The sequence below is a fragment of the Notechis scutatus genome, chromosome 15 (assembly GCF_049901735.1).
Source record: "Notechis scutatus isolate UNSWTSFEM ecotype Mainland chromosome 15, rNotScu1.2, whole genome shotgun sequence".
Classification (NCBI taxonomy): Eukaryota; Metazoa; Chordata; class Lepidosauria; order Squamata; family Elapidae; genus Notechis; species Notechis scutatus.
In genome coordinates, this window is record NC_142023.1 from 6,157,049 (window position 1) to 6,182,062 (window position 25,014).

General features: G+C 45.9%; 2 protein-coding genes across 18 annotated transcripts in view; one reads left to right on the top strand and one right to left on the bottom strand.

Annotated features, from left to right (window-relative positions):
- WHRN (whirlin) overlaps positions 1–12,475 on the top strand; it is a 142,290-nt gene extending 129,815 nt beyond the window's left edge. The window contains exon 14 of the transcript XR_015745445.1: positions 12,459–12,475. The gene's annotated coding sequence lies outside the window, so the exon portion shown is untranslated. The remainder of the gene's footprint in view (positions 1–12,458) is intronic.
- Positions 1–25,014, bottom strand: part of ZNF618 (zinc finger protein 618) — a 47,146-nt gene that overhangs the window by 8,917 nt on the left and 13,215 nt on the right. The window contains exons 2-11 of one of the 17 annotated variants that reach the window (XM_087944307.1): positions 16,149–16,228; positions 14,487–14,740; positions 10,827–10,904; positions 9,827–9,865; positions 9,006–9,146; positions 8,820–8,909; positions 7,009–7,086; positions 5,620–5,709; positions 2,217–2,411; positions 1,069–1,149 (exon numbers count right to left, since the gene is read on the bottom strand). In XM_087944307.1, the coding sequence (XP_087800433.1) occupies positions 1,069–1,149; positions 2,217–2,411; positions 5,620–5,709; positions 7,009–7,086; positions 8,820–8,909; positions 9,006–9,146; positions 9,827–9,865; positions 10,827–10,904; positions 14,487–14,740; positions 16,149–16,228 (1,126 nt within the window). Of the gene's footprint in view, positions 1–1,068; positions 1,153–2,216; positions 2,412–5,619; positions 5,710–6,981; positions 7,087–8,819; positions 8,910–9,005; positions 9,147–9,826; positions 9,960–10,826; positions 10,905–11,045; positions 11,204–14,477; positions 14,741–16,148; positions 16,229–25,014 lie in introns of those variants that run through there. The other 16 variants (XM_087944305.1, XM_087944306.1, XM_087944304.1 and 13 more) reach the window with 16 other exon arrangements.

Genomic DNA, 25,014 nt, shown 5'->3' on the forward strand with positions numbered 1-25,014 from the left:
ACATGGAAGAGTCACCCCATGAAGAATGCAAGCACTACGCTGGGTACTTAAAAGCAATAAGGCCCCCAAACCACCAAGAATGGCACACTTTAGAAAGTGACTGGTGTTTTTTAATTTTATTTATCCAATTTATTTGTCATTATCTTGTGCAATAAGGTTCTCCCCAAGATCTAGATTTAACCCCACTCTACTGTTTTTTAGAAGCGCTCTGAAGACCTGCCCCTTCACTCAGGTTTTCTCCAAAGGAAATCTTACACATCGTTTAGTTTGCTGTCTTTTATCTTGATTTTTTTAAAATAAACTTTATTAGTCTTTTATATCTTTAAAAACCAAAAAATATACATATTATGACATTAACAGTATGTGACATCTATCTCATAGACTTCTATTTTGTGCTTATTTACAAATATATAGAATTTATGCGAATGTCAATCTATAGGTTGCTTATCGTTAATTCTTTCATCATCCATGTCTTAATTCAATCCAATCATACCATTTTTCCCAAATTCTATAATATTCAGAGTCCTCTTTTTCTCATAACATCAGGGTTAATTTATCCATCTCAGCACACACCATTATTTTTTGAATAATCAATTCGTCTGAACGTATATAATTGTGCTTCCAACACTGAGCGTAGGCAAATGTGTAATATTATATATTTTATATTTTTCCCACATTTCTTTTTAAGTATCCCTACCAAGAATAATTCTGGTTCCAATTCTATTTGTTTCTTAAGGATCTCTTGCAAACATTTTTTTAAAAATTTTAAGCCAGTACTTTTGATTTTTTTTAATGTGTTGATTTTATTGAAATCTCTTTTGATTACAGTGAGCTGCACAGAGTCATTGAGAATTGGCAGCACCCAAATTTAATCAATCCACAGAGCCGGCAGTTGGCCAGATCAAGAAAGAGGGAAAGTCCTGGACATCGACTTACATGGCTGAAAGAAACACCAAGGAACCAGGCAACGTCCCTCTCTGCTCACCTGTTGCCCTGGGCCCCCTTTAAGTCCAGACCCAGATTTTTGCAACCTTGCACAATGGTGCCCAGGGAAGGGCAGGTACTCACCACTGGAGTTCTGGGAACTGCTATTAGTTTCTTCGAAGTTGTTTTGCAGCTTGCTTTCCACTCTTCGACTGAAAACGCTTTCTGCTGGGTGGGAGAATTAAGGAAAGACAGAGAGGGGCTGGTGAGCATTGATCCCAAGCAGGCCTGCTGCTCAGGTGGGGAACAAACTCAAGGTAAACCGCACCAAACTTGATTGCAGGAAATACGACTTCAGCAACAGAGTGGGTCAATGTCTGGAATCCTCTACCTGACTCTGGGGTTTCTTCCCCAAACCCCCAAAACTTTAACCCTAGACTGCCTACTATTGACCTCACCCCCTTCCTAAGAGGCCTGTAGGGGACGTGCATAAGCGCACCAACGTGCCTACCGTCCCTGTCCTATTGTTTCTTTTTATTTTTCTTATATGTATCCATGTATTCATAACTATGTTTTTACTTATACATGTTATCTTATAATCGCTTGACAAGTAAAATAAATAAATAAAAATAAATAAATCCGGCCTCTCTTCCTTCATCTACCATTTCACTCATGCGTGTTAATGCCACCAATTTTGGATTGGTCTGTAGGGAAGAAGTTCAGAGGGACAAGGAGGGTCGAAAGGTCCTTTAAAATAATACTAAACCTAAGCAATAGTGCTTTTCCTAAACAGTCCATTAAAAATTATATACATATAAAAAATTCCATAATCCACAATAAATGCCTCCAGTTGAACGTTAAAAAAATGGCATTCAAGATTTAGCAAATTCTAAGGTTGTTTGTATTTTTAAAAAGGACAAAGCACTAAACTAAAAGGAAATCCGATAGGATTCTGTTCCTTTTCCCCCAATAAAAATAATACTTAAGTTTATGTCAAAATAACTTCAAGGTTAGATCGCGATAAACTCATAAAATGTTACCACCCTCACTCAATTTAAGGACGCTTTTTCTTCAGTCTGCTCCTCATCCTTTGCCTGTATTCCGAAAAGAGGTTTTCAGCCAGGCTCTTTGTCGGCTCATGGGACCTTCGGGCCTTCTCGGGACCTTGGTCCCCTCCACGGGAACCACTGGTGCCATCCCTTTGGGGCCTGGGGGCACATAGGCAGTCGGGGGGGGGGGGTTGAGTGGGAGGGGGGTTAATCCATTGGGATGGTAGAAAGCGCGATCTGTACCTGTGGTGGCCTTGCTTCCTGGGGATCCAGAATTTGGAGCGCGGAAGGTCTGTGACGGAGACGCCGCCGGTGGGATACCAGAGGGAGTGCGGTGGAGGAGGGTGGAGCACCGGATTATGGGTGCCGTCGGTGTTTTTTTGCCCGGTTGGCTCGCCTGGGTCTTCACAGCCACGAAGAGTGGAGATCGAGAGTACTCTGGATAGGAACATTCAAAACTAGTGCCGGGATAGACAAGTCGGTGACCGGAACCTGCCTCTTGCGGGGCGCTTCCCCCTCTCTGCAAGAAGTCCATGCTCCCCCTACCCAAAGCTTTTAAAAAACGGGGTCCCACTGCAGGGCCCCCTCCCCTTCCTTCAAGCATAACCCAAGCGGTTTGAATTTCTGGCTTCTGCAATTTTCAGTCAGCTTTCATGTCACCTGCAGACCCCTGCCAGATCCCCACAGGAACTTCTGGCAAAGGGGACAAGGTGCCCTTTGGGTGGTGGGAGTGGGTTCTCTCGCCTTGTGCTGTGTCCCAGAAGCTCGAAACCTACCATACCAGCCTTGGTGTTAATTAACTGGTAAAATAAAGAAAGTAAACGTTTCCTTACTACACTAAAACAGCTGCCCAAAGGCACCATTTTTAGTAAAAATGTACAGGACATCGCACCCAACAAAAAGCCTCTCTCACAAAACATGGGCGTGCTGTGATGTACAATCACAGTAAGAATGGAAGGAGGTGTTTTTTCTCCGAAACCATCCTATTCAAATCTGTGCACATTCATCATCAATACACAGTTGACCAAAAAGAATTCTTTAGCCAAAGAGAAAAACCCTAAAAAAGGGCTTCTCTTTGCCTTCATCCAGAAAACTACTTTATGTGCAAACTCGCTAATCAGATATGTGAACCCTTTCTTTCTTTCTTTCTTTCTTTCTTTCTTTCTTTCTTTCTTTCTTTCTTTCTTTCTTTCTTTTCTTTTCTTTTCTTTTCTTTTCTTTCTTTTCTTTCTTGCTTTCTTTCTTTCTCTCTTTCTCTCGTTCTTTCTTTCCTACAGTTTGTCCGAACCAAATTTTTAATTCTGTTTGTCTTTAAGTTAAATATCTGGATGTATAATTAGGAACTTACGGGATAAGTCTCCATTTGCTGCCATATCTAGTTAAGAGTTAACATGGAAGACATTTCATTATTTTGTCTTTCATTGCTCCAATTAAGGCACGTACATATGATGAAAATAAAGAAGTATAATGTGTAAACATGATTTAGTATTCTATTCAGTTATTTATATCTTGCATCAATGCCAGCATCTTAAGGCTACATCGACAGTACTGTCTCGCCCAATTTCCCCTACAAAACAACCTTTCTGTAATGCGATCTGGATTCTAATCAGACCCTTGTTCATTGCATCATGATTCCCACCCACCCAAAGAAACCATAAATAAAAGACAAATACAAATTCGCCTTGTGATGGTATTTGTTCTTTATTTTTAAGAAGCTACCGGAGATGTCCTAATTCCTTGAAACCACAAGACTGGGTGGAAAATAGCAGTGTAGGCAATGCAACAATATTCCCCTCCCGCCTCCCCAAACTTTCTGACACACTGCCTAGAGTGCCCATCCTTTGCCAGGCGGAAGAACAGTGCGAGTGAGGTGGGCAATCACCCTGGTCACTGTTGCCTCTCACATCCCTTCCTGCTGAACCACCAGGGCTCCAGCCAAGGCTTATCATATCAATCTGATCCTGCAACTATTAGGGGAATTTGGGGTGGTGGGAGAGAGAGAGCTTGCCTACAATCCTAAAGTGCCACTGACAAGACCTGGACTGAACTTTGGGGTAAGGGGGCCCAATGGAGGGGGGTGCTGTTCAAGGGAGAAAAAAAACCTACGAGGAGAACAGCGTGCAGGATAAGAGGAAGAACAGACGTAATTCAACAGGTCTGTCAACAAGGGTCTTCAGGCCAGGAGCTAATGCAATCCTAAATTGTATTAATAGAGGGATACAATCGAGATCAAGGGAGGTACTAATACCACTCTATAAAGCCTTAGTAAGACCATACCTAGAGTACTGCATCCAGTTTTGGTCACATCATTACAAAAAAGATGTTGAGACTCTAGAAAAAGTACAGAGAAGAGCAACCAGGATGATTAGGAGACTGGAGGCTAAAACAAATGAAGAACGGTTACAGGAACAGGGCCTGGCTAGTCTGGGGAAGAGAAGGACCAGGGGAGACAGGATAGCAGTCTTCCAATATCTTGAGGGGCTGCCACAGAGAGGAGGAAGGGCTCAGGCTATTCTCCAAAGCACCTGAAGTCCAGACAAAGAGTAACGGATGGAAACTGAACAAGGAGAGATCCGACCTGGAAATAAGGAGAAACTTTCTGACAGGGAGAACAATCAACCCGTGGAACAGAAGTGGCCCTCGGAAGTTGTGGGAGCTCCATCACTTGAGACCTTCAAGAAGAGATTGGACTGCCAATTGTCAGAAATGGTGTGGGGTCTCCCACTTGGGCGGGGGTTGGACTAGATGACCTACAAGGTCCCTTCCTTATCTGTTATCTGACCTCCAAAATTCCACTGGCAATGGCTTGGACAAGTAACTTATTGGTACAGTAAACTCTACCAAGTCAGCCTCAGTCAAGACAAATGACTATTTACTGATGACATTTATATGCTGTCCATCTCCCTGATAAAGATGACACTGGGAGGCTTCTGCAGTGTAAGAAGACCAAAGGATGCATTGAATTTGACACCACCGATCCCCCTAAGAAGCTACGCAACGGACTGAAAAGGGGATGGCGGTGGCTTGTTTGGAGATGGCGTGCTGCCAGGGGCAATAAGGGTTAGATGCTTGAGCTGAAGGAGGCTTTCCTATCCTACTTCTGGGGCTTTCAACCGGGAGCAAAGTCCTAGCAGGCTTTAACTGAGTAGGAGTGCCGAGTTTGCCACTTTTCTGAGGGCAAAGGAGCCTGGGTTGCCTTCGTGGACGACAGAGGCGGTCAGCCTCCCCCACTTGCCTAGAGGAGAATGGGGCCTTGGAAATGGAGGGCTAAAACCACTAAGCAGATCCCATGCTTTTGAATCTTTCAATTGACTGAGAGAAACAGCTACGTAAGCCGTAAACAGCTGAGGGGTCCAGCTGAAAAACCAACATTATCAAAAATGTGTAAACTGCAAAATACAGCTGTTACATTTTATTTATAGAATAATAGTATCAACAATTACAGGCAATCCGGCCTGAATATTTGCACTGAAATACGGACAGCTCCCTCTCTTCAAAGTATATCCCCCCCCCAAAGTGCAGCTATCATCAGGGAGATATGCTAGTATGGGTCTGTCCCTCGTAATCACTTTGGTTGTGTGGTTGGCCTTGAAAGATCCCGGATCCCCGGCTTTCCCCGGCTGTCGTGTCACAGGTGGATACTCACTGATTGGTGCATGAAGGGCCACGTGCTCCTGGTATGGCGTGTAGTACTTGTACTGCTTGCCACAGAATTCACAGGTATAATTGCCCGTTTCTGCAAAGCGACAGAGAACAATTTTGGGATGGAGAAAAGATATTTTTTCCCAAACATGTTTACGACCCAAATATGGATCTCATAGCATAGCAGGGTGGACATTTCCTACAGGTTCCAACTTTTCTTGAACAAGGGGGGGGACCCTTCGTGGTAACTGTTTCCTTTGTTTTTCCCCAGCTCTGCTTACAGAGGCAATACTTCCTTTCGCAAAAGTTGCACTGGGGAGTGGGCTGTGTAAACCCTCGCAGACGGCAAAGGCCAAGTCGCTCTCTCATCAGTGCCCTACGAGGGGTAGTTATCGTCTAAGATCGATTTTTAGTTTTAATATTGCTTCCCCCCCCCCCTCCTCATTTTCCCCCTATTCTGGAGGGGAAAAAATGGTAACGTAACAACGAATGAAGTAGCAATCAAATTAGAACACTGCAAAATTGTAATTGACTTTTTTTTTCTTATCCCAGAGGACGATACTTAGACAATATCTTCCCTTTTAATGAAGAGCTCTTTGTGAATTCTAAAATTAAGCCACGAGAAAGGCAAGTGGAATGTTTTGCACATGTCTGAATATAATAACTAAAATAAATAACACGCACTTAATTCCTTCTCCTTGCAATGAAGTATTTTACATCTAAATATTTTGGGACAAATTGGGTTGTTTTAACTAGATGCTTATAAAAAGTGTGTAACATTAAAGCAAGAATATTTTTTTATAATTCCCCAAATCAATCGTGTTTGTTTCCTCTCTACGTCAAATCGTGGAAGATTCGTTTTCTGTTTACACAGGAGTGCTATTTGCAAGCAGGTTGCCTGTCTCCTGACGAACGGCCGCAGTCCTGAGTTCGAGCTGTTGCTTTGCGTGCAAAAGGTCTAGGTTCACCCCTGCATTTCCAGGGGAGGGCTTGGGAAAACCCCTCTGCTTGGATGGATGTCCAGAGCCCTAGAGCCAGTCAGTGCCGATAGTCGTGGGGCAGATGGACCCATGAGAAGACCCGATGCCAAGCAGCTTTCGGGCATCCTGAGAGTTATTCTGCCTGCTACACCTTGGAAAAACCTAGCTATTGCTGCTCCTTCAACAAACCCCTGAGAAAGATGCATCCAAGGAAGATTTTTCCAGTCAATCACCAGCCATGCCAAAAGGAAGAGAGCCGCACAGGCAAAGCACGTGCTCTTTCTGTGGTACAAATAAATGAGAGCTTCCTGCCTCTGTGAGGACCACTCCATCCCTGGCTTGGCCCTGAAACCTCAGCTCTGAGACCATGAAAGCCAGTTAATTACTTAAGTTGCAAACTTGGTCAATCGTACTTGGACCAATCTTCTGAAAGGGCTCAGGGTCCTCTTCTTTCACCTCCTCCTTGGCAATCATTGCTTGGTCGTAGGGGTCTGCAATAGGAGAGAAGGAGGAGAGAGCTGATCGGGGCACGTGGAAAGGCCTCCCCCAGAGCCCTGCTCTCATCCGCTGCCACGGATGGGTCACTCCCGCCTTCAGCAGAATTGGCCACGAGAGAGTTTAAGAAGCTGGATAAAGTCAACCCAAGCAGCGTTTTAGCTTCCTCCTGTTTGAAGCTTTTTATATTAAAAAAAACTTTTTGAAAACTTGGGCAAGAAAACACTGAACAGAGTATAATCAAAAAGAACAAGAAAAAGGACCAACATACTGTTGTTGATAATGATTTATATAGGTTTAACATACATTTTACACACGCATCGGTATTTTTTTACTGATCGTATTTTTCTTAATAATCTGCCGATCAAAGGGATTAATTACAACCTGCATAATTCCAACTCAAAATATAAAATTTGCACTAATTATGTCCTTTTAAAGTGTGACGATTGCAATGCACTGCAGTCATTCTTACAAGATGCCTATACCAAGATGCCCTAATACTCTCCTTCTCTCAACTGAACGGATTGATCTCTGCACATGCCCACGGGTGCTTCAAATTGCAACGAGGCAGGAATTCCAGCCTGGTCGCTCCTCCATCCATGGAGCATTCACCCGAATGCTCATCCGTCAAAGCCTTCTTAAAGGGTTGGAATCATTTAGCCATAAAGTTTCTACTGGCTGCAACTTTACTGCCAAAAATTGTATGGTGTTATGCCTCTATACTAGCTGGGTACATGTAGATAAACACACACAACAACCACCACATTCTAACGGTTTCCCTTGGATTTCATTTATTTAATTTTTATTTTTATTTGCATCACCACAATGGTGTCAACAGCCCTGCACAAGAGCTCTCCTCCCAAGGTTCTTTCCATAAACCTGGCAAAGAGTTTTAAGCAAGAGCTAAAGACATCCTGCCTTGCCTGTCATGCCCCTGGTGCAGACTGACTCTGAGGGAGAGGAGGAACGGCCGACAGGGAGAGGAAGTGTGGCTCCAGAGGTTGTGGAGGAGGCTGGGGAAGGGCAGAGTCTGGCTGGGCAGTCAGAGGAGGACCCAGGAGGACCCAGTCCCTTCTCCATCCTAGGACACGCAGGGAGGATAAGGGAGAGACGTGGTCTCCTTGGGAGGGGAGGGCCTTGATCCTCTTCACGGGCTGCAGCTGTGACAACTGAATAAGAGGACGGACATGCGTATGGGCCAGTGCTGGAAACAAAGCGTGGAAATAGCTCTGGTTTGTTGTTCCTCTCTGAATTTGGTGTCCTTCCCAGTGTGTGTTATCTGTGGACGTCCTCCAGCCCTTATCGTGCCTGGTTTGTGTTGCTTTTTTCCTCCTTCTTGTAACTGTTTGTGTGGGAGTTTTTTGTCTTCTGTCAAGACTATTCGGAGCTCGGAAGCAAAGTGAAGGAATAAAAGGGGATTCACCTGTTTTCTGCGACTGTGTGTTTTGTATCCCGCCCTGGGTCATCACACTGCCCCCCTTGCCCCCTTTCCTTGCGAGGAGACGGGAAGCTCTATTCCTTTCTTTGAGCAACTCTTACATTCAAGCCAAATGGAAATCCTGGCTTGTTCTGAGAAGCTGCTGCTTGAGCTTAGCCGTCCACGTTTCCCAACTCCTACAACTCTGTTTGGAAGGTGGGAACGAGGGCTGAGCGAGCTCCTGCATAGCATCAGGTATGAACGAGGACGGTCCTCTCCTCGCCAAGCAATCCAGACATTGACACCACTCACCATCGACTGCATGCAGGTCTCTGTGCTCTTGGAAGCAACTGTAGTATTTGTACTTCTTCCCACAAATGTCACACGTGTACCTAAAGTTATCTGTGGGGAGGAAAGAGCACACAATGTTCGAGACACTCCAAGAAGAACCCAGGGCTTCCCCGAGGAGTCCCCATGCACAGAACCCTCTACCAGCACCTGGCTTTGGACCAACACTCTCGCCTCTGGCTGCTCTTTGGTCTTCGCACACCTCAACCCCACCAAAGGCCCTGAAAAGCTGTAATCTTGAGCAACGGACGGAACCATCTCGGGGACTCAACATCTCTTGGCACCAAGGAACTTTGGAGAAGAGAAAAATCATGCTCCAAATCAAAGAAAGCAGCATTTTTCTTCTTCTGTTTTGATGCCTTTTTTTTGGGGGGGGGGGGGAGATGCAGTGATAAAGAGACAACCACACACCCCAATCCCTAACCGCATTCAGACGGATCAGAGGATCCAAAGTAAGGAAAACTAGACCACCGGCCTTCGCGAAATCCAAATTATAAACGAGGTTGTTGTTTCCTTCTTTGGTTAAGAGCGTTTTTCCAAGGCAGAAAACAACTTGGCAAAAAAATAAAAATACAGAGCAAGGGGTGGAAGAGAAGATCAGCACGGGAGCAAAACAAGATAAAAGTCGCCAAACGATGGAGCCTCTTCTTCACCTGCACATGGCACCACAACACAGCCGCTACGTTTCACACTGGACAACTGGCAGCGTGTGTGTGTGTGTTCCCCACGGGCTGCACAAGGCTTCTTTTGCAACCGAGTGGCGACCGCTGACCCCGTTTGGCTTCAGGTCGGCTTTGGGTCCAACATGCCCAACCCTCTGGGCCCTGACTGGCAGCAGCGCTCTGGGGTCTTGGGCACAAAGAGGGACTTCCGTTCTCCTCTCCCAGTAACCTGGAACTGGGGAGGGGCGGGGAGACCTTTTGCTCGCAAAGCATCGCTCCGCGCTATTCAAGGAGAGTGTCGATACTTACTCCCAGGAGAGGCTCCTTCGCCTGATGCCGCTTCTGTGTCTAGGCGAAGAGAAGAACCGCATTGAGAATGCATGCCCAGGAATAAGCACCCTCCCATCCAGGCGTGAGGTCGAAAGGCCTCTCCTTCCCAGATCTGATGCCAAAGAAACGTGTCTGTTTGAGACCAGATAGCCCGAAGACCCCTCATCTCAGGCAGAACCCCTCGCTTGTTTGCAGTACGGTTTTTCAAGGGGGCAACCGGTGGCCATCCAAATCCTCCCCCTCCCCTTCGTGAGAAGCAAAACCAAAAGGTAGAATGACTACACCCAAGAGGCCAGGTAAATCCGTGACGCCGGCTGGAGATTTTGGTGCGTGAAAAGTGGCGGCGCCTCGTTGCAATTATTTTAACTTCGCTATTTGGGGCGGGCGTTTAATCTTCTGCGGCGAAGCGGACGGCCAAGAGAAGGGAAGCCGGGCAGATGAGAGGCCTGAAGGGCGAAGGCCTCACCCATCAAAGGGGTTATATGCATCCCTCACCCCACTTTAGGGCTGGAGGCTTTATACTAGTGGACCAGGAGGGGGAGCAGCCGCAATGCTGGTAGCTTGTTCTTTGCAGCACTGGGATGCAATTTAAACCTCTCCATGAACATTACAAATGTATGGCTAATTTAATTAAATCTCCCTTGTGTCTTCCACCTTAAGACTGCCACGCAACCAATGAGGTGGGGCTTTTCTGCTATGACCAGCATTTTATTTCCTCCTCCCTTCTTTCCCCCCCAGCCCCCCGGTTGTTTTGTTCAGTATTCTAAACGCATGCCAAATTCAATAATACGGGGCATATTTCTGCGATCTGCCTAAAGATATCAAACTGGCCGTGCCATTTGAGCACAGACGTGATTGGACAAAATCCTGGGAAAGCCCATTTGTGAATGCAAACAGTGTCACAGAAACAAATTTCTTCCCCGCCCGCATTTCTTAACTACTCCCAGAACCCCTCAGGGGGTGCACAAGAGATCAATACCTCTGTGTGCTCGAACGTGGGTCTGGAAACAATTGTAGTACTTATATTTCTTTCCACATATTCCACACTCATACGACCCTGAAAGAAAGAAAAAAGAATTCACACCGGAACAATTAGGGCAGCTGTAAACAGAGGCAGATAGAACTCTCTACTAGATCACTCAAACCTAAATCATATTTAAAGGGACGGAGCTTGGGTGAAATTCGTAATATTAAGTACCACCTCTGTCATGCCCTTGTTAGAGTCGGATTCTGAGGGAGAGGAGGAACAGCCGACAGGGAGTGGAAGTGTGGCTCCAGAGGTTGTGGAGGAGGCTGGGGAAGGGCAGAGGCCGGCTGGGCAGTCAGAGGAAGAACCAGGCTCATCCCCTCTTCATCCTAGGACATGCAGGGAGGAACGGAGAAGGAAACAACTTGGCTTACGAGAGAGGAAGCGGCCATGATCCCCCTCATTGGTTGCAGCTGGGGAGACTAGTATATAAAAGAGACGATTACAACACAGCCTTGCCAAAAGCAAAGCGTCTGTTATTTTGGGCTGAAGTTATCTTGGTTGGTGTCCTTCCAACAGACTGTGCCTTGTTATCTCCTTGAAGTTGGTAATTACTTATCCCGGTGCATTGTGGAAATTCCTTCATTGTAGTTTGTTTTGATTTTTTATTTCAGCTCTATCTGCTCATTAAGTTCGGACTGTATTGCTTTCTTTTGAAGACTATTTCTGAGTACGTTTTATCTCCAACTGAGAATTGTTGAACAGTGGGGCCAAGTTGGAGGCATTAAAGGACATTTATTTACGTTCTGGAGTTTGTTGCGTTTGTGTTACACTCTGGGTCATCACAATCTCCCTCCTCCTTGGCCAGGTACAGTTGCTGACATGCCACAAAAGCCTAAAGTAGAGGCAGCTGCTAGGACCAGAGTGGCTGAGCAATCAGAAGAGATCTGTTTGTGCTGAAGCAGCAAAGGAAAACCCGCCAAGGGGAGGCTCCACTCTCACCCCAGCCATCCTCACCACGCATGGCCGTAACTGCCTCCACTGGAATAGACCACAGAGTAGCAAATGCTAGAAAGGGCAGCCGGGAAAGGGGCAAAGAGGGGCTCTATTCACCACCACCACATTTGCAAAGCTTCGATCTTAAGTCTAGAGCCGTGATGGCAAACCTGTGGCATACAGAGCCATTTGCGCGGGCACGCGAGCCCCAACCAAACTTACCTGCATTGTGCATGCGCGCGCCTCCCAGCTGATTCCCAGCCCATTTGAGGCCGTTTTTACCCTCCCGGAGGCTCGAGGGAAGCCTCTGCAGCCTCGGGAGGCCGAAAAACAGGCCTTCCGGAAATACCCGAAGTGCCTAAACGGACCCGTTTTTCGGCCTCTCGAGCCTGCAGAGGCTTCTCTCGAGCCTCCGGGAGGGTAAAAACCGCCTCAAATGGGCTGGGAATCAGCTGGGAGGCGCGTGCATACACAGTGCAGGTAAGGGGAGGGTGTTGTGCGCGCATGTGCAGGGGGTCGGGGCAGGGTGCATTGTATTGTGGATGCCGACATTTTCGGCACACCACCACAAAAAGGTTCGCTATCACTGGTCTAGAGAAAAAAAAGGACCAGAGGGGACATGATAGCAGTGTTCCAAAGAAGAGGGAGGGTCAACTTATTTTCCAAAGCACCTGAAGGCAGGACAAGAAGCAAACGGATGGAAACTAATCAAGGAGAGAAGCAACCTGTAACTAAGGAGAAAGTTCATCACAGTGAAAATAATTAACCAGTGGACACTAGATTATCCAAGGTGGACCACTTTTAAACATGAAGCTTGCTGGTCTTATTCGGCCTGCAACTGTCCGGTTACTGAAGGAGGAAGCCACTCCCTCCAAAGTCCACGTATGGCTCCATGCTAGAGGATTGTTGAACTGAGGCATAGTAGAAATCTAGAGCTCTGCCCAACCTTGTTCCCAGCTATCATCCTATGAGGTAGCCTAAGGCTGTTAAGACCAGCCGTTGTCAAGGGTCCCCCTACTTGCTACCAGTTGATTTAGTTTCTTCTTAAAAGTCCCCAGATTAATTGCTTGTCAGCACAGCTGGAGTTATTGCCCTCCATAGTTTCCCCATTAGTTAAGAGTCATCTCCTTTGTTGCTCCTGAATTGCCTTGTGTTGAATAGATTACCTTGATTCTTAACCGGGTGAAAAAGATAAAACTTTTATTTTCTGCAGCGTGTAAGGTTTTATGTACCTCTAACGCAGGGGACTTCAAATGTGACCGCTTTAAGGCTTGTGAACTTCAACGCCCAGAATTCCTCCTCTAGTCATATTAGCTCAGGAATTATGGGCGTTGAAGTCCACAAGTCTTAAACTGGCCAAATTTGAAGACCCTTGATCTAACGTGTTCCCGTTGCCCCAGATTGAAGGGTTACATATGGGTTTCCCCAAAACTCCTCTCTTCCTCTCATATAGTGAGGAATGCCTCTTTTGAGACAATGCCCGCTGTGATTTACACAGAAAGGAAATGTATTTTCTCCCCACTTACCATTTTAAGGCAAAAACAGCCAATGCAATTTAACCGATTAATAGATTAGATCTCAACTGAAGTGATTATTTCCTCAACCTGGAAACAGCAATTAGCGGGCCTGCAGGGCCTGCTCTGTTCTTTCTTATACGCCAGTGGCCTTCAAATTTGGCAACTTTTAAGACTTGTGGACTTCAACTTCCAGAATTCCTCCTCCGGTCATGTTAGCTCAGGAATTCTGGGAGTCGAAGTCCACAAGTCTTAAAGCTGCCGAGTTTAAAGAGCCTGGTGCTAGAGTCTCAAGTGTTTCTCCACCTTGCCAAGTTTAAGATGGACCTTGACTCCCAGAATTCCCCTGAGATAGTTCTTGAGAAGGTTTGAGGTTGAGAAAGACTGACATAAGACTTGTAACCCTTAAAGCAAGGGTCTTCAAACTTGGCAGCTTTAAGACTTGTGGACTTCAGCTCCCAGAATTCCTCCTCCAGTCATGTTAGCTCAGGAATTCTGGGAGTTGAAGTCCACAAGTCTTAAAAGTTGCCAAGTTTGGCGACTCCTGCACTAGATTCTAGAACAGGGGTGGGCAAACTACGGCCCGCGGGCCACATCCGGCCCATTGGTCTTTTTAATCCGGCCCGCCGAAGATTGGTACAGAATTAAGGTTTGATGTGAATGATTGAATGATTGCATTCATTTGATTTTGACTTGTAATGACAGGCATTTCGACACCAGGTGGCGGCCCATCTGTCCAATTTTAAAAGTCAATGAGGCCCCCAAGCCAAAAAGTTTGCCCGCCCCTGTTCTAGAATATAAAAAGAGAATAACCACACCCACTTCTAGCACTGATGATGTTACCTAGCTGGTTGATGAAACGTCTAAACCAGGGGGTCTTCAAACATGACAGCTTTAAGACTTGTGGACTTCAACTCCCAGAATTCATCCTCCAGTCATGTTAGCTCAGGAATTCTGGGAGTTGAAGTCCAAAAGTCTTAAACCTTGCCAAGTTTGAAGACCCTTGTTATATGCTTATTGCCTGAATTACACTCAACCAAGAGCCTCCTCAACCTCCTGCCAGCACAACTAGTAAACTCGAAAGCTTCCTCCCCCACTCCATGGACCCCAACCCGTCCCTGGCAAGAAAAGGTTAAGCCAATGGACCACCGACCTAGCTTACCGAGAGTCTGCTGGTTGCGGACCCCACCAATCACCACACAAATTTCTGCAGGCACCTCGGCTACCCCGCCGCCTTTCTTCTTCGGCTCTTTTGTGTCATCCTGCCAGACCACCTCTTGAACATAGTCATCGGGCACTTCCGTCTTCACCTTCACCTCGGTCATTACTGCCGCATCCTCATTAGGCGACGCTTGAGGCATGGCTGAGTCGCAACCTTCTCCTTTCATAATTTTCTGGCTCCTCTTCAAGCGCTCTCTTGGGTGAGGGGGAAAAAAACAGAATTTTAGGCCCCAAAGAGCCGACTGGAGCTTCCCAAAAGAGCGTCTCTTGGCTTACGTGCCCCTGTTCTGAGCCATGCCCTTTTCCAATAAATCAAACACAATCCAAAAGGAACAGGAACCTTGTAATGCTTTTACAAAATAATTAGCTGTGATAAACACAAGCCTTGCCAAACTGTGCGAGACTTGCAAAAAGATAACAGACAAGAAATAATTTGAAAATAAGAATCTTCAAATACAAACTAAGGATACTGGAATGTCCACGAGGCTGGAGTTTCAAAACGTCTTTGCCTTCTGCAAAGAAGATTAGTTTCACAGCTGGCTTTTATCTTCTTGAAGGAGGGGTCATTACCTGGCAGACTTACTCCCGAGTCGCCCGTGCTGTTGTAATTGCTCTCTCCTACGAGCAGCCCTGCGCGCGCGCGCACTTAGCACAGGCTCCTCGGGAACCTTCTCATCACTGCTGCCAGCCCCCCACAATCACTAAAGGCAGCAGTCCACTCCCTAATGGTCCTGGCCCCTCAACTGAGTCCTCGCTCTCCTCAGCCGTCTGCACTTGTTGCCGGCTAACCACAACAGCCCCTGAATTTATGGATAAGTGGAATACTTCCACAGATGTGGGGTTTTTTTTCTTTTTTAAACGGTCTTCTAGGCTAAACAAATGGCTCGTCGCTGTATTTGGTTAACTAAAAACATCTGCATGTCCTTCAGATGGGTTCACCTGGGACTGCCCACACCTTCCATGATTCATTGCCATGGGCCAAGAGAAAAGGAAGAAGCTTACTTCTATCTGCAAAATGTAAGGAGTGTTTAATTAATTTAACCACACGTGCTACTCTCCTCTTAAGCAGCTCACAATATTGCTGAATGCCCAACAAGCAATTGCCAAACAGTTGGAAAAACTTCAAGGTGGGCGTAGAATAGCCACAAAAATATTATTTGGCTCCCTAAAAGCAAACAATTGGCACGTTCTCTCTCCTCCATGCCTACCCCATTCCCTTCAGACCCTGAAAGAGACAAAAGATGCTGTAAAGTGGGGAAGAAGCAGCAAAAAGAAAGGATGCATCAGGGAGACAGAAACAAATCTTGTAAGCTTTTCGATCAACTTTTTCTTCTGAACAGAAAACCCCATTTTTTTTTCCAGTCGTGTTTGGGACAGGATAAGGTCCTTTGATTTGGAGCGGACTCCCACCCCGTGGAGAGATAGGGAGGGGGCCCGAGCTCTCACCAGAGAAGCCGACAGGCCTGGCACAGCTCCATCTAGAGAAGATCAGCCAGGCCGAAGCCCAGCTGATGGCGAAGGGTGACTCCAGCCCTCTCCAAAAGCAGCAGAGGGCCTGGCCAGGAGCACTGAAGTCGCCCGGTGGGCCCCAAGGTGGACCTACCTGCCCACAGAGGCTCTCGTCCCAACATTGCCACCGCTGCTGCTGCTGCTGCCGCCGCTGCCGTTGCTGCCGCCCTCCACCTAGAATGGGAGCAGCCAGAGAGGAAGGTCAGAGGTCTGGAGAAGCGGCCGAAATAAGGAGCTTGGAATAATGCAATGAAACCCGAAGCGCACGTCACGGACAATTAAGAGCGAACACAAATTAATGTCCATTCCCTCCCAAAATAGCGACCTTCCGTAACACAGTCCCCAGAGTCTCAAGGAAACCTTTTTTTAAAAAGGTCAGACACTAGGAAAATCCACCTGCTCAGGAACACAGGCCTTCCTTCCTTCCTATCTCTACCTATCTATTCATCTACTTCCTTCCTCCCTCCCTCCCTTCCTTCTTTCCTTTATCTATTTTCCTCTTTACTCCAATCTTTCTTCCTTTTTTCTTTTTCTATTCTCCTTTCCTTTGACCTTCCTTCCTTCCTTCCCCTCCTCCTTTTTCTATTCTCCTTCTTTCCTTTGATCTTCCTTCCTTTCAATTTCTTTTTCTATTCTTCTTTGCTCTGATCTTCCGTCCTTCCTATCTATCTCTACCTATCTATTCATCTATCTCCTCCCTCCCTCCCTTCCTTCTTTCCTTTACCTATTTTCCTCTTTACTCTGAACTTTCTTTTTTTTTCTATTCTCCTTCTTTCCTTTGATCTTCCTTCCTTTCAATTTCTTTTTCTATTCTTCTTCTCTGCTCTGATCTTCCGTCCTTCCTATCTATCTCTACCTATCTATTCAACTATCTCCTCCCTCCCTCCTTCCTTCTTTCCTTTATCTATTTTCCTCTTTACTCTGAACTTTCTTTTTCTATTCTCCTTCTTTCCTTTGATCTTCCTTCCTTTCAATTTCTTTTTCTATTCTTCTTCTTTGCTCTGATCTTGTCCTTCCTATCTATCTCTACCTATCTATTCATCTATCTCCTCCCTCCCTCCCTTCCTTCTTTCTTACCTATTTTCCCTTTACTCTGAACTTTCTTTTTCTTTTTCCTCCTTTCCTTTGATCTTCCTTCCTTCGCCTCCTCCTTTTCTATTCTCCTTCTTTCCTTTGATCTTCCTTCCAATTTCTTTTTCTATTCTTCTTCTTCTTTGCTCTGATCTTCCTTCCTTCCTTTCCTTTCCTTCCTTTCCTTCCTTCCTTCCTTCCTCTGCTCCATTTCAACCGGAATGCACACACCCTCCAACCCAGAAGTAGCGCTGAGTCTCCAACCTAAAAGCTTATCCCACATTTATCCAATCATCTTCCCAGTCTTTTCAATCCATCCAAGCTTGTGGTCATCACTGCATCTTGTGCCAGTGAGTTCCACGGATTAACTTTGGGCTGTTTCCTTTTATTTCCTTTCCATCTCTTTTTTCGACCACTTTCCGCAGGTGGATGGCTTTCCCCAAGGGAAAAGGAGAAGGATCCAGTAGGGAGTATGTGCTGCCCCCCTCCCTGCGCCCCAGCTTCTGCTCCTGTTGTAGGGCAGGGAGGGAAGGAAGAAGAACCAGCTTCCTTCTAGGTCAACAGAGGGAAGTGATCCAATCGGGCTGCCTAAAAGGGAGGCAATGCCCAGCTCCAGGGACAGAGGATCAGTTGCGGAAAGAGAGAATGTACAGGCAGACTTCCCCCCCACCCTCTCTCACGTCACACACACACACACACACACACACACCTCTGGCTGACTTCCGAAGAGCAAGAGATGCCCCTTGTCTAGTTTTGATGTGATTCCTGCCTTCAGGCATATGTTCTGACCAAGGCTTCTGGGACCGTAATTATGCACACGCTTGTTTTAAAAATAAGTCTTATTTCAGTGCAATGCTGGGAATTATTTTCATTCCCAGCCGGTAATGAATCTCAAACCGTTCCTCAAGATAAGCACCCACCTTTCGTTCCTATGAAGTGCTGCCAAGAACAGAAGTGTCAAATAAACTAGAGCAAGAACCAACCAAAGTATAAAGAGCTTCAAGAATGAATCTGAACCGAACGAACGACTTTGCTTCCTGCAAAGGTTTCGTCATCTTGGTCTGACTTTTATCCCTTATGGGAGGGGCAATCACCTCCCAGCCTTACTCCCGAGTCGCCCCCTTTTGTTTCAGCTGCTCTCGCCTTCTAGCAGCTCTGCACATACGCGCACTGGGAACAGGCTCCCCTGGGTCCTCTGCCTCGCTGCTGCCAGACTCCAGAGGCTCCAGAGTCAACACCCCACTCCCAGATGGTCCTGGCCCGATCTCTGCATCAAACACGGGACCCTCGTCCAAGTCCTCTCCAGACTCCCTGACTGGTCCCCTTTCTTCCCCGCCGTCCGATTCCGCTGCCATCTGCACAGGCTGCTGTCGAATCACAACAGTGACCTTCACAGGGACAATCACACAACTTCCCTGGTAGCCTTCTGAACTCTTCCAGAGCACCACGCTCCATCCTACCCCCCTGCACCCACCCCCCCATCGCCACAGGACCATCTGGACAAAATGGAAAAACAGAAAACCTTGTCATAAGGAAAAAATTCTGTGCAGAAAAATTGTTTCTGGAGCGGTATAATTTATATATGAAAGCAGAACATCCCATTAAAAGCAGAAGTCTGTGAATGCATCAACAACGATTGGCAGGAATCATTGGTCGTGTTGTTGTCGTCCCCGCCCCAGCCAAATTGCGAATATTCCCTGGAATTCAAACGGTCCAAACCCTTCCTTAAATCCAACCTCTCTTAACAAAACTGTGGTTTGAAATCCTTGTAATTTAAATTTCCCCCTGCCTTTTTAATAATAAAAATTATGAAATTACCAATTTTTTTTTTTTATTTAAAAAAAATCTGCAAAAAAGGCTTTCCTCGATAACAGCCTTCTTTCAAACCTTGGACCCCTCTCCCCTCCCCCCATGAATTTGCACAAATGTGCATTAGAAGAGATTGGCTGCATTTCGGGGGTGGGGGGGTGGGGGGGTGAAATACATCTATGGCAGAAACGGGCCATTTCAGAGGTTGCAGGGAAAGGGCGTTCAATAAAATAACCCCCTTTTTAATTTAAATGCTAATGCACTGAATTAAAATTTAATAACTGAGGAAATTGAAAAGCCAAGCAGGAATATTGGAAATAAATCCAAGCAGAAACAGCTGAAATTAAAAATTCTAGAGAGGAGGAGGACAGAAGCTAAGCTGTCTTATACAATTATATTTTTTTTCCCATAACAATGTAGGGGAATGGACGCTATCTATGGGCAGCCTTAGGGCGATAAATTGAAAGCTGGGTGATTTATTGTTTAATTTTCCTAAGGGGGAAAAAAGGTTCTCTTTCATGCTAAAATATTTCATAAATTTCCACCTGGTATAAATTTTTAAATTAAAAGTTATGTAGGTCATATTCGGTGCATCAGCACAATTCTGAAATCTTACATAAATACACGTAACAGGGTGGGATGGCGGGGGGGGGGGGTAGAAAATTACAATTCTAGATATTTCTTTTGATTCCTTTTATAGAAGATTTCTCTTTTACACAGCAACCAAGGCTGGAAGTGGTAAAACATATATACAAAGATTTATTTATTTTTTCATAATTTTAAAAGTTCTCCCAATTAAAACAGGTTTGCCTTACAGAATTTTCTCATTAAGATAAATCAAGGAACTTGCAAGCCATAGCAGCTCCTCCCCGCCCCGGATAAGCTACAGAAATTGCCAATTCTTATAAAGCTTCATGGCAACCCATCAAAAACTAATGGATGTCTTGGGCTTTCTCAAAGGAAAACGATTTTTTCTTTGTCCAAATCACCAGGACATTCTCATTTGAAAAGGCACCCAGAGGCCGGTGAGTGCAGAGGCCACTGAGATCCACGAGATTTAAGCTCACACTCAATGCACACACCACCCTGTGTGATCCTGGACCAGCAGCTCTTCCACCTGAGACCTGGAGTGAACAAAGGGCGGGCAGGAACTTGACAAAAGGGAGATGGAAGTGACAAAGGCCATGATACAATCCCAATGGCTAAAACCTCCGTGGGTACCTTGCCCGCCACACAGGAGATCTAGGCCCTGTGAGGTTTGGGTGATTAGCCTGCTGACCAGTGGTGGGATTCAAAAACTTTTACCACCAGTTCGGCGGGCGTGGCTTGGTGGGCACGCTTTGCACACACTTTGCCTGCATGCGTGCGCCAAACACGCACTTTGCACAGGCACAGAGGTGTTTCCGCAGGCGTAGAGGTGTTCCACCTTACCTCCTGCAAGCCTGCACTCTCCCGGTCGCTTCAGCAGCTGCCGTGTGGCACTCTTATGTGCCGCGGAAAGCGGCTGCGCTTCAAAAGCAGAGGATCAAAGTGAGCATGGGAGCCCAGGCGGGTGGGCGGGGTCAACAACAGAGTGGTGGAGAGAACCGGTTCCGTCTCCGCGGCTCATTGCTGCTACCGGCTAGGCAGAACCGTGCTGAACCGGTAGCATACCACCACTGATGCTGACATACTGTTCTGACCAACGCCCTTTTCCAATAAATCAAACACAATCCAAAAGGAACAGGAACCTTGTTAATGCTTTTACAAAATATTTAGCTGTGATAAGCACAAGCCTTGCCAAACTGTGTGAGACTTGCCAACAGATAACAGACAAGAAATAATTTGCAAAAAATAAGAATCTTTAAATACAAACTCAGGATACTGGAATGTCCACGAGGCTGGAGTTTCAAAATGTCTTTGCCTTCTGCAAAGTACATTTATTTCACAGCTGGCTTTTATCTTCTTGAAGGAGGGGCCATTACCTTGCAGCCTTACTCCCAAGTCATCCATGCTGTTGTAGCTGCTCTTTCCTACGAACAATCCTGTGCGCACCTGCACTTGGCACAGGCTCCTCAGGAACCTCCTCATCACTGCTGCCAGCCCCCACAATCTCTGAAGGCAGCAGTCTATTCCCTAATGGTCCTGGCCCCTCATCTGAGTCCTCGCTCTCCTCAGTCGTCCGCACCTGCTGCCGGCTAACCACAACACCTACTCCACAAAACAGTCACCGACCAGGGGTGAAATTCAACCACCTCGGCCCCAAGCCACATCCACAGAACCAGTAGTAAAAAAAAATTTGAATCCCAAGGTCAGGCCCATTGAGTGCTGTGCCTCCCACCGAGTATATTCTTCCCACCTTCCTGCAAAGCTGCTCCCACAGGTAAAAATACTGTCCACGCTTACCAAGTAGCCGTCCTAATGCTAGGAATGAGGTTTCCTAGCAGAGGCATTTGCCACAGGCTTCAAGGATGCCTCAGAAAGAGGCATTTATCAGATCCGTTAAGTCCTGAACCATGCAAATCATCAAAATACAGATCATCAAAATGGAAGAGCTGTTGCAATTTTCATTTAAAAATTCTACATCTAACTGCAGTCCAAGAATAAATTGATAAACTGCCACAGGAAACGTTCTGATGCAAAGATTCACGCAACAAAACAGCATCTTTTCTGAAAAATAAGACTGCCCTGGGAAAACAAATCCCTCAAGGGCTCACCTGCTGAGCATCACCTGACAGGCCTTAAAGGCAGATCAGGTATCCTGGAAAAAGACCCCAAGCTGACCACCTGCTCCAATCCTCTCTTCCTCCAATCTCTTCAACCTCCCTGTGTTAATAGCAGTACGAGACACCTAACAAACCAATTATAAAAATAAAAATTGCCTTTATTAGGGGCAGAACCACATTTACAAGTCCTGAACTCTGAGTTTTCAGAAAAGTGATGTCCATATGTGTTTCCAGATACCACCTTAAGCTATGGCACTTCAACCCCTCCCTACAAAACTTCTAATGTCCTAATCCAACATAAGAAAAAAAAGAGAGAGCTTCTGTACTTTGTAATAGGCATATAGGCATTTATGTTTCGTTATTCCAAAGTATTCCTCTGGACACAAATAATAAAAGGTTTCTTAAACCAGGGTGCTGCATTTTGCCAGGTTGTGTTTATGGCAGAAACGCATTCCATAAGATATGGACAGGATTACTATAATGCTGGAGAGACCCCTGACACCATTTCAGGTTACTTAAAAATAATTATAGAGTCTGGTAACTACATCTAAGTGGGAATTTTTTTAAAAAATATGGCTCACAGCTGTGGTGAAAAATAGCTATAGGGGGAAAAATACAAAATTACGAATTTTGTATTTCAACCCACCTGAAGTCAGGGATAAGGTGAAGGGAAATGTTACAGAACGAGCATTACAGCTTTAATTCCCTTTCTAAGAAATATAATGCTTCCTGGCGAGGAGGAATTAAGGCTCCATAGCAGCACAAACCAAAGCATCAGCCAAAAAGCACCAAAAGAAAACTATGGATCGCCGAGCTACCTGAGGAAGGGACCACGACTTTTACCAGGTACTCACCAACTAAGGCATCCTGATCATCACAAAACAAAGCATGGAATAAGTAAGCCCTAGACCCTGTGGTGGCAAACCTCTTTGTTGTGATGTGACGAAAGCGCTAGCACGCACACACCCACAATGCAATGCACCCCACCCCCTGCACATGCGCGTGCAACAACCCCACCCCCTTACCTGCACTGTGCATGCACGGGCCTCCCAGCTAATTTTCAGCCTGTTTGAGGCCGTTTACGCCCTCCCGGAGGATCGAAGGAAGCCTCTGGAGCCTTGGGAGGCCGAAAAACGGGCCTGTTTAGGCCCTTCTGGTATTTCCAGCCCATTTTTCGGCCTCCCGAGGCTGCAGAGGCTTTCCCTCGAGCCTCCGGGAGGGCAAAAATGGCCTCAAACGGGCCGAAAATCAGCTGGGAGGTGCACACATGCTCAGTGCAGGTAAGTTTGGCCGGGGCTCGTGTGCCCGCACAAATAGCTCTGCGTGCCGGCTGTGGCACACGTGCCATAGGTTCGCCATCACAGGCCTAGACTCAAGTCGTATGGCTGAACCATTCCTTTATATGTTGCAGGTAGAAAACTTCAGCACCTAAAATTTTGATTTACACACAGAGTCTATCTATGAGAGCGGACGTTCTTAAAATTCCATCCTATCGTGTTTTTTCTTCAGAATTCAAACAGTTCTTTCCCAAAAGGAGGATTCCTACACAGGTAGTCCTCGACTTACAACAGTTTCAAAGTTACAACAGCACTGGAAAAAAATGACTTACGACCCCTTTTTCATGCTTAAGGTGGTTGCAGCATCCCGTGGTTGCGTGATAAAAATCGGGATGCTTGGCAATCGGCTCATATTTATGATGGTTGCATGTGATCCCCTTTTGCAACCTTCTGACAAGCAAAGTCAATGAGGAAGCCAGATTTCACTTAACAACCATGTTAACTCACTTAACAACTGCAGTGATTCACTTAACAAGGGTGGCAAGAAAAGTTGCAAAAATGGAGCAAAACTCACTTAACAAATGTTTTAGCAGCATAAATTTGGGGCTCAGTTGTCGAGGGCTACCTGTAACTAATTTCAAATTTTTATTTGTAATCCATCTGGACCTCAGTCCACCATTTATAACTTTCCCCAAAAAACAACACTGTAATCTTTTTGCCATTGATTAAAAAAACGTTTTAAGTCCTTAAACTCATACTTGAAACTTCTTCCATTAAGGATTGAAGAAAACTCACCCAGTGAATGTCATAAGATTTTCCGTTCCGTTCTTAATAGTTGAAAAACAGTAAAAAGAGTAATGAAGAGATGGTCTGAATTTATGGACCTGACGACTATATTATGACTGTTAGCTTAGTCAGTTTTTGCATTCTTCTTTGGAGAAGCAGCTGTCTGGAGTACAAGTGGGTGATCTCACGATCTCTCCTTCCACCGAAGAGATTTTGCTGGCTTGGACACACCCTCCGGCTGCCACTCTCCATCATATTACCAACCCTGCTTCTTCAGGGATATCTAGCCTGCAGACCTTCTCTGGCTGCCTTGCATCTTACTTCATTTCTCTGCTTTAGATAATGCTGCTTTCCCCAAAGAAGAAAAGTGTCATGAGTATGTATGTATGTATGTATGTATGTATGTACGTTTGTAGAAAAGCTGCAATATTCTTCCCTTCAAATCCTATAACATAAAACCCCTATCTAATTAGAGGCTAAAACAACATGGCGTAGTACTGAATGGATAAAAATAAAGACAGGAAATCTACCCCTCCCCCAACCACCCAGTAATTAGGAAAGTAATGAATGTTCTACCAACTAGCTGGCATGGCAAGCCTAGACTGTCCCCTTGTGCAAGAAAACAGCAGCAGAGAATCACAGAAGGCTACGAAACCAGTGGTGGGATTCAAAATTGTTTACCGCTGGTTCGGTGGGCATGGCTTGGTGGGCGCGCTTTAAAACGCGCGCTTTGCGCAGGCACAGAGGCTTTCCAACTCACTTCCTGCAAGCCTGCACTCTCCGGTCGCTTCAGCAGCTGCCACACGGTACTCTGCTGTACCGTGCAAAGCGGCTGCACTTCAAAAGCAGAGGATAAAGGTGAGTGTGGGAGCCCGGGCCAGCAGGTGGGCCAAACATAAGCGCGGCAGAGAGAACTGGTTCGATTCTCGCTGCTCATTGGCGCTACTGGCTCGGCAAAACCGGGACAAACCGGTAGAGTACCACTACCACCGTATGAAACCCATCCAGGGTGCCACCTGACTTCTGTTTGAAGGGAGTTCACAGAAAGGCTGTGTCTGTTTTGATTTAAATGTGTTGTTACCTGAATTTGTGAACTTTGTAGTTGTCTATTTTCTAGAACTTATGTGTTCTTAGCTGTTGGATCTGATTTGGAGGCGGGTGTGACTTTTGACAGTCGACAACAAGGCAATTATGTAGCTTTCGAGAGAGCAATAATAACTCCACAACCCAGAAGAGCCTTAAGAATTAAAGGGAAAACAAGCAAGGTGAGACACTTTTAACGGTATTAAGCTGCCTTCTCAAAAAAAAACCT